General features: G+C 33.7%; 1 protein-coding gene across 3 annotated transcripts in view; it reads right to left on the bottom strand.

Annotated features, from left to right (window-relative positions):
* PSMD14 (proteasome 26S subunit, non-ATPase 14) overlaps positions 1 to 13,340 on the bottom strand; it is a 46,760-nt gene that overhangs the window by 4,868 nt on the left and 28,552 nt on the right. For all 3 annotated transcript variants that reach the window (XM_053982011.1, XM_053982008.1, XM_053982010.1), the window contains 2 exons: positions 4,587 to 4,694; positions 1,404 to 1,478 (listed from right to left, as the gene is read on the bottom strand). In XM_053982011.1, the coding sequence (XP_053837986.1) occupies positions 1,404 to 1,478; positions 4,587 to 4,694 (183 nt within the window). The remainder of the gene's footprint in view (positions 1 to 1,403; positions 1,479 to 4,586; positions 4,695 to 13,340) is intronic.

A 13,340-nucleotide genomic window follows, 5' to 3' on the forward strand; every position in this document is an offset into this window, starting at 1 on the left:
AGAAAGTTTGTGTCATAATTTGTGTTAGCAAGATCTTAGCTGCTGACAGAAGGAGTCGTAGGCAAACTGCATATGGACAGTTTAGCTGGTCTATCTTGATTTTAAAATTAAGGTTTGGTGTGATGAGCTCCTAATCTAATACATGAAGCATGTACTCTTCTTACTACAGATGGAGATAACAGATCACCACCATCACAAGGGGGGTTTAGGATATGTATGAAGCTGCCTCATGAAAGATATGAGAGTTGTTCCCTCACAGATTAAAGTCTTCCTAACTTGGTCAAGTATTCTCCTACTTGCAAAGGTAATAACTCACTGATATAAAGCCATAAATGGCTTTATACACACTTGGAACTTCAGACAAGATTGGATTTGGCAAATTGTTGCATTTTACTGGAAACAATAATGCCCTGGAAGCCTCACCGACATTTCCTGAGAGAGCTGGTTTTGTTCAATCAGTTACTCTTTTCAGTAACAGTGAGGTCTTGGAAGTCTGATACTGCACTAAAAATGGTTGTGCATTTCACACATTCTTTCCAACTCCTTAATTTGCACACATATTCCTCCACTATTTGAAACTGGGTTCTTTTCTTATTACTTGTAACTCAGAAAGTCTGAATTCTGTGAAAATACAATTCTGATCATTTCATCATAAGCTTTGAGATCAATTTATAACCCTAACAAGGCTATGAAAATGCACAGACATCAGAGAACATACACAGGATAGAATCTGGCTTTTCAAGAATTAACTTCTGTAGATGATATGTAAGCTTTTTTTTTCCTTTTTGTTTTCCTGGTTGAGACTCTCAAGCTAGATTTTGTACGTAACCTGAAGAAGTTTGATGTAAAAATAGCAAAAGACATTTGTTGTCAGTAACTCCATAATATTCCTTCTTGTAAATGCAGGACATCACTACTTCCTGATATTCAGTGATGTCTTGGGGAGTTGCAATTGTATCGACTGGAAGTACCTTCTGTGATTACAGCAAATAAAAACCCAACATCCCTTGGTTATACATTCCTTTTTGGAAAACACAGTTAAAAATTCTCCTAGCTTCAGGAATTCCAGCCTGTGAAAACTGAAGGCAGCTAGTATGTCTCTCAGCTTCATCACTGAAAACTTGAAACTTTGTACAAGCTTAGGTACAGAGAACAGCATGACAACTTTCCATAAGGTGGACAAAAATGTTATCAAACTATTTATATGGTCATTAGAATGTGATTTTGGAAAGTTTTATCACAATGACTGTTCATTCAAGTGCTTTCTGGAAGAGAAGCCACCTATTCCAGGAGAGTTAAAATAATTACAGAAAGTAACAGCCGTTGAAATCAGAGTATTGCCACAAAATTTAAATAGTTTGTATAATGCTTGTGGTACTCTGAATTAAAGCTGAAACAATTACCTTCTGTTCTAGTTCATTCTTCCTGTAGTTGATGGTGATGGAATAGTAATGTCTGTTTAGTCCATGGATTAGTGCCTGCAAAATTTAGGGGAGAAACCGAATTAAAATCACCCACCACTGAAATGAAGAAATATCGGAAGGAGAAAGCTCATTTCAATATAAACATCTTTAAACACCACTCAAATAAAGGGAAAAACACCAAGAAAAAAATGCAGAGACTACAAGGAGATATGAAGCAAACATACCTGGTTCTATTTCTCTTTTTGTGTTCATTAACTGACAGTTATGTTTTCTATTTCTAAACCACAGATTTTTTTTCACACAGTAGCAACTATAATAAGAAAAAATGGTAACTGCCTTCAAACATTTGACCGATACATATGCACAAACATATTTCTCTCAAATCCTTTCTCTCTCAATAAATTTGGTTATCATTCCTATTAAAATATTCTGCTACAAACAAAAGACTATTTGCTATCTATTTATTTATAACCATTGTCAACATTCCCAAGTTCATTCTCCAGGGTACAACATGAAGAGGGATTAACTGAAGCAAGCAAAAACCTCAGTTAGACAATGTGTATCAAATTAACCTTGGATATCAAAACTAATTTTATTTTTTAACTGTAAATGAAGAAAAAGACAAACCACCTTTTTCACTATAATTATGCCCTCTGCAAATACAGTCTGATCAACTGAGATTAACTTTAGTGATAGCTGTATGCATGTATTTTCTATTTTGCTCACTCGTATTAGATATTTCCTTTTACATTTATGACTTAAGGGTGAGTTGTATTAATATTTGGGGAGGTAAAGTTCTATAATCAATCCTCATCGCAACTAACAGAGTCTATTTTCAAATAGAATTTTACATATGAAGTATACATTTACAAACAAGATACAATAAATCATACATAAAATATGCTGAATTAGTGATAAATCTTCTATTTCAAGCATTCCATCTATTAAAGTTTAAATATATATATTTAGAGCTAGCTATACAAAATGAATGTGTATTTGCATCCTATGCAACTTAATATTTCAGCATTACAAAATTATCTGTTTGAAAGCTGAAAATGTTTTCATACATGCATTTTAAACAGATTTCTATTGCAAACATATATACAAGGATAAAAAACGACTCGAAAAGTTATGATAATTAGCACTTACATAAAACTATTACTTGTGCAACTTCTTTTAATTAAGCTTGTAAAATACAGGCTTTATTATCAATAACAGAATTTATAGTTGTAACTACTGACGGTAAGTAATTTCCACTGCCATTTTCTCATCTCACTCAAAACGACTGCATATGAGGTTTTGGTGTTTGTGTATAAACTCGTGTAGATATTCAGGAAGTTTTCTCAAGTTCTTAAAGTTTGACAAACAGGTTTGCCTTCTCCCGCTGTTCTCTCCCTTTCCTCCCCCTTTCCAAAAACTACCCTTTAAAAGAGTGGGCAAATGCAAAAGGTAAACAACCGTAAAAAAGCTGTTGGTAAAGGAACTCAAGAAAAGCACACACACACAAAAAGGGAATGAAGCCAAGGCATGTACTACTTTATTCTTCTTCTTCTTGAGATTTTAAGTAATGTCTTATAATTCCTGCTATTAGCCCAGCTGAAATCAGTATTTAGATTGCTTCTGTCCTCAACTAAGTTAGAATTTTATTCAAGGCTTAAAATAAAAGTAAAACAGCACTGCAAGAGCTCTTGCAGCAGCTTTAGAAACAGAGTACCATTTAAAATTATGATTTTTATCATAACAGTGACATTTGCAACAGCTCATTGCCAGCTTGCAAAAAATCAACACAAACAAAAACTACCCATTTTAATAACAAAAACCCAAAATCCCATGGCCAAAATATGCCACGCTGTAGTGACAGTGATCTTAAAATAATGAAGCTGAACAATACTGCAGGGGTTTCCAAGGGAAAGCATTACACATGGTCTAGAAAAGCTCAGTTAGAAAGCCCTGAAACATGCAAGCATGGGCTTGCCTACATCCAATCAAGAGTATTAGCTGCTTATTTCATACTCATTATTGCTCGCAGTTTTGACCAATTTAAAAATCAAAAGTAAAACACAGCCTCCTGAAGCAGACAGCCTTTAATTTTAAGATGCTTTTTTGCTAGCATTTTTATTAACACCAAAGAGTTTCAATGTAGTAGCAACAAAAAAACAACTTATCTTTTGCCAGATAAGGGTACGGTGGTCTAGGACCTCTTAGAACACAAATTCAGCCATTACCTCAGTTCTGCTCTGACTAGTGGATGGTCTTTTTCTTGGATGTTTACCTAGCAAAATATTACTTCTATTGTTCAAGTAATGGAACCAAAAGCAGGAACTGGGCTTCATGGTTTCAAGGACACATGCCTTTAGAATACATAGTAAGGGGGGAAAGTTTTTTAAAAGAAAAATCAGTGAGGCAGAAGAACGACAGGGATAAAAACATTAATCACTCCAGAGGATACTTGTTTCAGGATAGAAGCTATTTCTCAAAATAAAGGCTTGCTTCAGTGAAGACCAAAACTTTTGTCTTTTTAATGAAAGTCAACTTCAGAAATCAAACTTTGAATATTTACATTTCACAAATGTGTATTCAAAAGAAATATTACAGCAGAAGCCAATCAAGCATCCATTTTATCCATCGAATATCCTCCTCCACCATTTTTTCCAGCAAATTACTGCATTACATAAAAATCAGGATTATTTAAAACACAAGGATTAATCTAGATTACATAATAAGCAAGAGCCTCTATAAACTTATAGTAAAAAGAAAAGAGAGAACTTTTTCCGTAATTTATTTGTGAGTAACTTAACTTGAAGAAAGATGAGATGTTGATAAGCAGCAGTTTTTCAGTAGGACTGAAAACAGCCCTTGTCTTGCATCACATGTTATGTCATCAATTGGCACTTTAAAAAGTTTGCATTTCCAAAAATTTATACTTGAATCTTTGCTGTACACATTAAATACATGCATTCACTCTTAAGTAGCTAATTTAGGGCTCTATTTTAAACTCTTCACATATACATGTCCACTGATGAATCACATCAATTATAAATGCATGTGGAAAAATACAATAGAGAGAACAACAAATAATTTGTAACCTACTGTTTTAAGTACCTTTCCCCAAAATTGATGAATAAATCTTGCAAATTACAGGACTAGCAGCACTAGGTTTACCTGGATAGATGGCTTGTTTAGGTGACCCAGATTTGAAGTTGTTTGTCTTGGTTCATGTCCTAAGACCATCATATTAGCATTGATCAATCTGAAGGCATCAATAACAACCTGTAAAAACAAGATGTCAAGTCAATTCTTTTTAGAAAATGCAACTAATAGAGCCAAGCAACAGTGGACAAGGCACAATCAACTCTCATCTGTTTTTGGCCTTTATCCAGAAAATCATTTAATTATAATATTAATAAAAAAGAACCTCCTGCTGGCTATGTGATCAGCACACTACACTACCTTGCATTGTAAGGTGACACCAATTATTACCTTTTCCATGGAACTGTAAGTTTTATATACATTATATCACCATATAATATTGAATTTTATGTACACTTACTCTAAGTCTCAAAACTATGCATATGTTTGTCACCTAAATCTTATCCAATCAAAATGAATGACAGAGAGAGACTAAAACTGAAAGTGAGCACAAGCTAAGGGACCAAGTCTAAAGCCCAGTCCTGTCACATCAATTATACTACCACAATACTTGAAATGACAACAAAATTATAGCCAGCAAGGAACTTGCCCCATGTATTCCCTTCTAGTCAGATGCTTTTTGCTTCTTGTGACTACGAAAGGGTCTATAAACTGTCTGATGGATTAAAAAGTCCTTGTCAGTGTCATGCTCAGGAGTAAAAAATAGAGTAAAAGAAAACCAAGGTCATTTATGATTTAAAGGTACGTGCTAGGCAGTGTTCAGTGCTATTTTATTGCAAATAATGTAAGCCCATCACTGATTTTTACTCTGTCCTGTGCTAAATTTGTCTATGAAATTTTTTTGCGAAGAGAAATTCATGGTCCCATGCAATAAAACCCCCACCCCTGCTCAAAACCTATAGGAGCTGAAACAGACTCAAGAATGTACCAAAAATACACTCAAACCCACTCTTACTGTGTCCTGACCAGCACAGGCTTGTAACTGCAAGAATAATTCTTGGTTCCAGTCTTTTAACTGGACCAGTGCAGGTACAGCCTTGCACATCCACTAAAGCAGTACCAGGCAGACTTTGCAGGCATTTTGTCTGCGTATGTTTGGAGAGTTATTAACTTACATCTCCTTTTAACAGCTTTTCTATAATAATTTTTATTATTTTCTTCTCTGTACTATGAGTTGGATAGCAACAGATGCATTTACATGGCTGGTTTGATATTTTGAGGAATTAGACTTGAACTTTCTTTACGTTGAATAAACAACAAATCCATCAATGTCCCTGAAGTCTGCAGAGAAAGTGACAGAGTCTCCCACCTTGTTCCAGCATTTTTCTCTCCATTTACACAAATAATAATAACTAAATAATGTGCAGTTTTTAGGATTACAAGAAAAAATATTGAGGTCCTTCATGTGGAAATGAAGTTAATTGGCAAGTATTTATAACAAAAAAAAAAAAAAATCATCAGGTGTAAACAGAAAAAACCCACAAACTTATGACCAGTTGTGATTTACTTTTGAGACCCAAGTGAGACAGTGGTGTTGACTGAGTGCCACTAAGGGCTATTGCTTGGTCTCTCAGCTGCTGGCCAGATCTACCTGCATATGCCATGTTTCCAAATTGCATGCAGAAAACCTTCCAAAAAAGATCTTCTCTATTAACAATGTTCAGTTGTGACCCAATTAAAGTGAGTTACCAGTGATACTTTTTTTTCCAACAAAAAAACCACAATTCAGATGTAGAATGCAGCAGAGGTATGCTATCTGATATCAATGCTACAAAAAAAAGGAATTACATTTAGAATAATTCTCAAAAATATCTAAAACAGATACTATATATCTATACATTCCTTCTCAAAAGAAGTAATTGGTTTTTTTTCATATTTTACCTTTTTTCTCTATCTTAGAACACTTGTGACAAGCTTTTTTATGTATCTTTGTATTCCATTTTAGCCAGATGCACTAATTTATCAACACCTGGAAATGCCCAACCATAACAAACAGGCAGTATAAATTAAAAAGTCAAGCAAAGCAAAGCAAAAAAAAAAAAAAACAAGCACACCACTGGTTCTCCAGAGACTAGCTAGATAATGGAAAAAAAACTGAGCAAGCAAAAATTTACCCAGAGGAGCAAGAAACATGAACATGGCAGTATACTAGAAAGACAAGGAGTTGCTTTATAGCTTACTAACAGTCCTGCTTCTAGACTTGGATTTGTTTTGGGGCTTGAGACATGGAAAATAAAAAAAATTCTTAAATTTTTTTTACAAGGAAATTCAACATCTTTGTTAGAGTTTTCAGATTAGTTAAACTTCACATTAAAATATGAGAACAAGTTCCTGAATTATTTATGAGTGATACTGAATATTGCTCAAATACCTTAATTCTGACCAGAAGTAACTTTCAGTATGTTTTGGGTACGAGCTGCATGGGAATACACTGCACTCTCTATGTCCTCCTGAAGGAATGACATGCACGTATTTTCTAAGTAGAACAAATATAAATCTAACAGAAAGCAGTATGAAAAACTGAAATCACAAATACAAAATATTATGCTTTTAAAAAGGATAAAATTACAATTCCTACAATCTCAGAGGGGTACAAAAAGTAGATGTGCAAATGCTATTTTTCATCTTAGTTGCACTCTGATGACCAATGGTAACTAAATACTTTAACTACACTAAGATTAAAGGAATTTGCTGCTATCACTATAGCAACCATCTTAAAGAAACTAACATGCTCAGCAACCTGGAGGCTAAATTTAGATCTAATACACAATAAAAACATAAATAGAACAATAAATATTCATTTCTATGAAGTGTAGTTGCTTTTTTCATAGTGAGCATAAACCAGTCCTGCCTTTAGAGGATTACATAAAAATAAATAGACTCATTAATGTCCAGTGTACTAATGAGCAATGGGTGAAGTAGGTGTTAATTATGCCACAGTAAGATCCAAGAAAAAAGCCCCAGTGAGCACTTGGAGGTGTGTACAAGTTGATGTCTCCTCTCTATGCTTGTGTATTTAGAAGTACAGAATGATGCAGACTGATGACAGAAACATGGTCACCCCTTATTCTATGATGGAAACTTTAGACACAGTATTTTGAACAAAGAACTTCTAAGGATTAATTAAACCCAGCACAAACCACCACTCGGTTGCTTAGATTTTTGTTGTAAACAGTCAGTATTTCCCAACCAAAACATTTAAGCTTTTCTTGTACTTAAATTACCAATATAATATAATATAATATAATATAATATAATATAATATAATATAATATGTACTCTTCAAGTAAAAAATTTTTTCCAAGCTTCATGCTAAATTCCTTTCCTGAAAAGACATTAAAAAGTTAACCGGAAGTCTATGCTATTGGGATGTTTTCCAGAAATCTGAAGGTAATTTTTTTTTTAATGCATTTCCATAGTGCAACTATTTCACCACTCTGACCATTTAATTTTTCCTTGTGTAAGTGTCTCCAGACTTTTCAGAGGTCATTTCAACAGCAGACAGCTTATAACAAAACCATTAGCAGTTTGGCTAGCTTAAGGAAACCTCTTACTTTCCTTTTTTGTTTATTATCACTGCATGAATCTGCAGCATATGAGAGTTTATAATTTCTCAGGCTTGTTAAATTCATGTTAAAGGTCTGTTTTCTTGTTGAATAAATTTTGTTCATATAATGCTGCCTATTTCATATACTGAGTCTTTAATAGCACCTTTGGTCTATGCGCAACTCACAGATCAAAACAGAGGACTAAAATAGGGGTTGATGATGCTATTTACATGTGTGATTCCTGCTGTCTTCTTGTTAGTAGCTTTAATATAATAGAAGACCTTGTCTGTTTTGTAATTAACACATCTTTACTGGAGAGATATTTGGAAGTGATTGCTGTGAATATACTGGTTAGTAAAATAAACACAATCACACACCACTTTCTGTTATCAGACAAATTTGTGAATTGTACACATTATACTCCAGATCAACAAACTGTGATATAACAGCCAAGTAGAAGACACATTTATATAACCCTTTATTTTTCTGAAAATATGTATTCAATCTGACCTTGCAAATATAATTAGCTTGTGGGATGTGTGGATTTCAGTACCATGGATGCTTTACTAATTGCAGTTCTTGGAAATAGATACTAAATATTTGGAAGCTGCCAATACAAAATAAAAACTGCATCTTTTTGTACATCTGTCTCAGCTTCAAAATGCATAATAATCTAAAAAACAATAACTATACAGCATTTTTTTAGCATTTGCTGGGGGTCAACAGCCCACACTAGAGTCCATAGAATGTATTTTTAGGAAGAAAATTTACAATTATGTCCTGTGTAACTTTCAGGACAGCTATAATTAATATGATTAAAATTTACTCACAATCTAAGATGAGCACTGGACACCTCAACTGCTAGCTAGACAAAAATCTGGCCTCTCCACACAGTTATTAAAAATAATAACTGTGAAAATTTAGGGAATTTAGTAGCCAGACTTTTTTAGCTTCTCCTGAAAATGTGAATGCTATCATTCTTTAGTTTCTTACTATCAGATACTGATAATACTTGAATATTATCAGTTTCTCTAAAACAGTCTTCATAACTTTGTGGGGTATGAAAAAAAAAGATTAATTCAAAAGTACTTTACACACTTGATTCTTAAATCCTTCCAATATTAAATTTCCAAACAATACTGAATGAAATAATCCTGTTTTTCAAGTCCCACTATATTTTAGTGCTAAACTTCAGTTAGGCATAAGTCAGCCATTATTGTTTAAATTAAAAAAAAATCTAACATCAATATTTTTCCAGTGAAGAATCTATGGCGTATGGTGACTACCTTTAAAAATGCATTGTATCCTTGGAATTCAAATAGTGATGTATTGTTTATGCCATATGTTTATGAACAAACATACCAGTGCTTAAAGACAACTGCAAAGGATAGAGTGTGGTTCTGCCAGGTGTGGAAAAAGAAGTAATGTCCCATCTAAAATCTCTTTTATCACCTGCAACTGACCTGTTATCAACTGCTTAGTTTGTTTCTAGATTCTTTAAAAATGAAATGGAACACGTGACCAGAGAAGTGCAGCTCAGGTTTATGACCATTTCGTTATTTATGCTGCCATGCACTGTTAGACAACTACAAGTGAAGAACATCTTCTGTCCCCTGCAAGCCCACAACATAAAAAATTCAAAGAAATCTTACTTTTTATGCCATTTCCAATGAAAAGCACTAAGAACTGAAACTGACTCATGCCAAATGCATATCACTGAATTGCAGTGATTGTGAGTTTAAAGTTTGCAACATGGAAATTATTTATAAAATGTCAATTTCAGCTCTGGAAAACATATTCCTAGGAGTATGTGCATTTTCCTTCTCTATCCTTGGAGAATTATTTACTTGTGGTCAAATCTGCAGTACAACTTCAATATCCATACTGGAAGGGGAAGAGAACTACAGCATAATACATTACTCTTGACAAGTGAGGGCATGCATCCATAACTCCCATGTAGCTGAGCCACAAGTTTTAAAGCTATATGCCTTAATGAAGATAAATGGACTATTCTACATCCACCACAGCAAAAGAAAATTAAACATTTAATACTTTTCAATTAAGTCTTGGAACTTCCTGTTTTAGGGAAGGGCATGAACTCAAGTAACCTATGTAAATGGTTTAGTAGGTGAACATACATTACTTAATTTAATCACTAGTCCAAAGGACATTACAAAACAAGTTTTGGAACATTAGGATTGACACCAACAATTTCAGCACTCCATTAAAAAAAATAGGAGGTAAAATATGCAAAATATGTTAATCTGGGTATGTATAACCAGTCTAGAAAATGTAACAAAACAGTGGTGCACTGGCAGTAACAAAACTATCTAGTTTATGCGTAGGTTTACACAGCCTGAACTGCAAACGCCAAGTGGCCCACACTATGATGCACACAATTAAACTCCCACAAATAAGTTTCTCCAAGCAAAAGAACATCAATCTTTACTGAATCAACAGTGATCAAACCCAGCACAAACATACAACTTACTCTCCAAACCAGGCTCCTATGGAAAATCAGTTCCTGCCTAAATCAAACCACAATGTTTCTGTCCAGTCAATGGCAAGAAATAGCACAGTACTGCGAGAGTATCTAAATGTACCACCACTGTGCATAATGTCCAGAAATGTACTCTTGATATCAATCAAAATTACATACTGCAAAGTTATGGTATCCATTTTAGAATTTTTCCATTTACAACAAAAAAGTTCTAACAATGGAAGTTGTTCCAGGTATAAAAGATTCTGACAAAATTGTAAGTATCAGGTTTTAAAATACCTTTTCTTCTAAATGCTATCTGCATAATGATTCACAATAAATAGACACATCTCCCAAGTAGTGACAATACAGTCAATTCACTGTTCTGTTTACTTGTTTTTAATTACTAATTTCAACTGTGTTACTTATTTTTAACTGTACCCTAAAGACTGTTGAATTCATTTCTGTCTAGGGAAGACTAAGTCAAACTAAAGATCAAGACAAATGCTTGAAGTGGGAAGGAGGAGTTGGATACATTAAAAAAGTCTTGTTAGGTGGCTTCAATCTGCTTACACTTCTCACAAACTTAATTCTTAATGGGCCATTTTAAATTTCAGACATTACACTAGTGTCTCCACACATCTCGTTTCAAGGATTGCTCTTTTTCTGCCTTCTTAAAAAACAAAGCCTCTTTAAATTCCATGGTTAATTCAAACAAAGAAGGGAAAAAGACAAGTTCAAAGGAAAAATAATAGCACTTTGATAAAAGAGTGGAGGTTTAAAACCATGCAATATTTCAAAAAATCTGGTTTAAAATATGCTCAGCTGAAGAAAATCTTGAAGCTAGATAATGGTAATTCCATTACTGGTAATTCCAATATTCAGGAAATTAATTGTTAAATCACTGTCTGCTACTAGTTTTAGTGTTTTAGACTAACAAGTAATTACCAAATTATGAAACCATTCACACATTTGTCTTGATAAACTGAGAAGATTTGCAGCACAAAAATGGAAGTCACCAATCTGAAACAGTGGAATACACAGGCAATTTAATCTAAATTGAAACATAAAAGTAGCAAAAGAGATGAAAACTACTTGTAAATATCTATTTTTATAGTTAGCACACAAAATACCATCTATTACTCTGAAGAGAAAAAAAACCCTGAAACTAGGTATTAACAAACCCATACTGCTCATATACATCACTAACATGCACAGGTTGTCAATTAGATTTACAAGTACCAATGGACAAAAAAGGGGAAAGAGGTTGCTAAAACAAGTCCTCTAGGTCTCCTCAGGGTTTTCATTTGTATAAGGAGGATAAAACAAGCATGTACCTTTCTCTCCCTCCAGCCCAATAAGAGCAATTTTTTTCATACTTCAAAAATTACTAAAATAACAAATGATGAAGTTCAGCACATTTTTTACTTCTTTTTGAATAAAATTCTAAAGATCTCATTAACTGAACAAAAGAAAGCAATTTTCAACGACCAATAAAAAGAAACTGCATGCACAAAATGGTTTCAGACTACAGCCCACATTCTGACTCTGAAGTAAAAAAACCTTCCAATTCCAGAAGAGGTTGCTTGGACCACAGAACAAGGTTCTTCAATGTTGTATGTGGCAAGAGACAGTAGTAATAAACTGAAAAGAGCAGCTGCTGACCATATGCATTCAAAGGGAAAAAACTACGTGCAAGAAAAATTAAATATTGGAACAGGAATTGGCATGAGGCTGTTGAATCTCAAGACTCAAGTGGACATAACACTAATTAAGCTGATCTGAACTCAATGTTGAAAATGTGCTCACCACAAAGTTGGGCCAGATGATCTACAGAGATCATTCTTAACTAGAATTGCTTTGATTTACCAGGCTACCCAAATGAACATATTTATTTTCTTTTACCATCTGAATGAGTTTAAGATAAAGTACCACAGCAAAATCCTCTTATGAATGTGGCAGGATTTGGTTTAAGCACAAGATTAAGATGCATAGCGTATTTGTTTCTATCTCTCTGAGGTGACTGAAACAGAATTTACAAAAAAGTTATTGCAAAGACAACTATTTTCCTCAGCAAACAATTAAAAAAAGAATTTTGCCATAAACCAATAGATCTTCCTACAAATACTTCAGACAGTGCTTTGCTAGAAAAAAATATGGCTTAACAGGAATGAAAGTTTGCTGTATGAGTAAGAGATTTTGCTACCAATCCTGCTAAACACCACAAGTGCCAACAAGTTTCTCAGATGTACAAAATGGACTTCTGACAATTTTGGATATTTTATCGATCCTTATGCAAGTATTTATTAATAAAGGGAAACCAGTTAACTCTCTCAGAGGAACAAAACATTTTAAATGGCGTCTTTGTTATAATAAAGATCCAAAGTTAAAAGGGTGAAAAAAGAAAAAAAAGAAAACACCACCTTTTTTTTTTTTAAATATTAATTTAACAATACAGTGAGTGCAACACAGTAAGTTAATGCTTTTGGAGTTAAAGCTACTATGTTACAGTGGGTTTAGTATAGTTATATTTTCCTTAAGAGGTGATGAACAGCTGCTAAGTTAAGGTCCAAAAAAACACATTTATATTTAACATTTGGCAAAGGTTTATGGTTCTCTGTACAGACATTTCAAAGTGTATGTTGGAAATAAATATGAAATGTCAATATTTAGCTTTATTCCAGATCTTTAATGAAATTACTGCTTCTGTGAAATATTCTAAATATGTATTACAGCTTC

This window comes from Vidua macroura, chromosome 7 (genome assembly GCF_024509145.1).
Source record: "Vidua macroura isolate BioBank_ID:100142 chromosome 7, ASM2450914v1, whole genome shotgun sequence".
NCBI classification, from domain to species: Eukaryota; Metazoa; Chordata; class Aves; order Passeriformes; family Viduidae; genus Vidua; species Vidua macroura.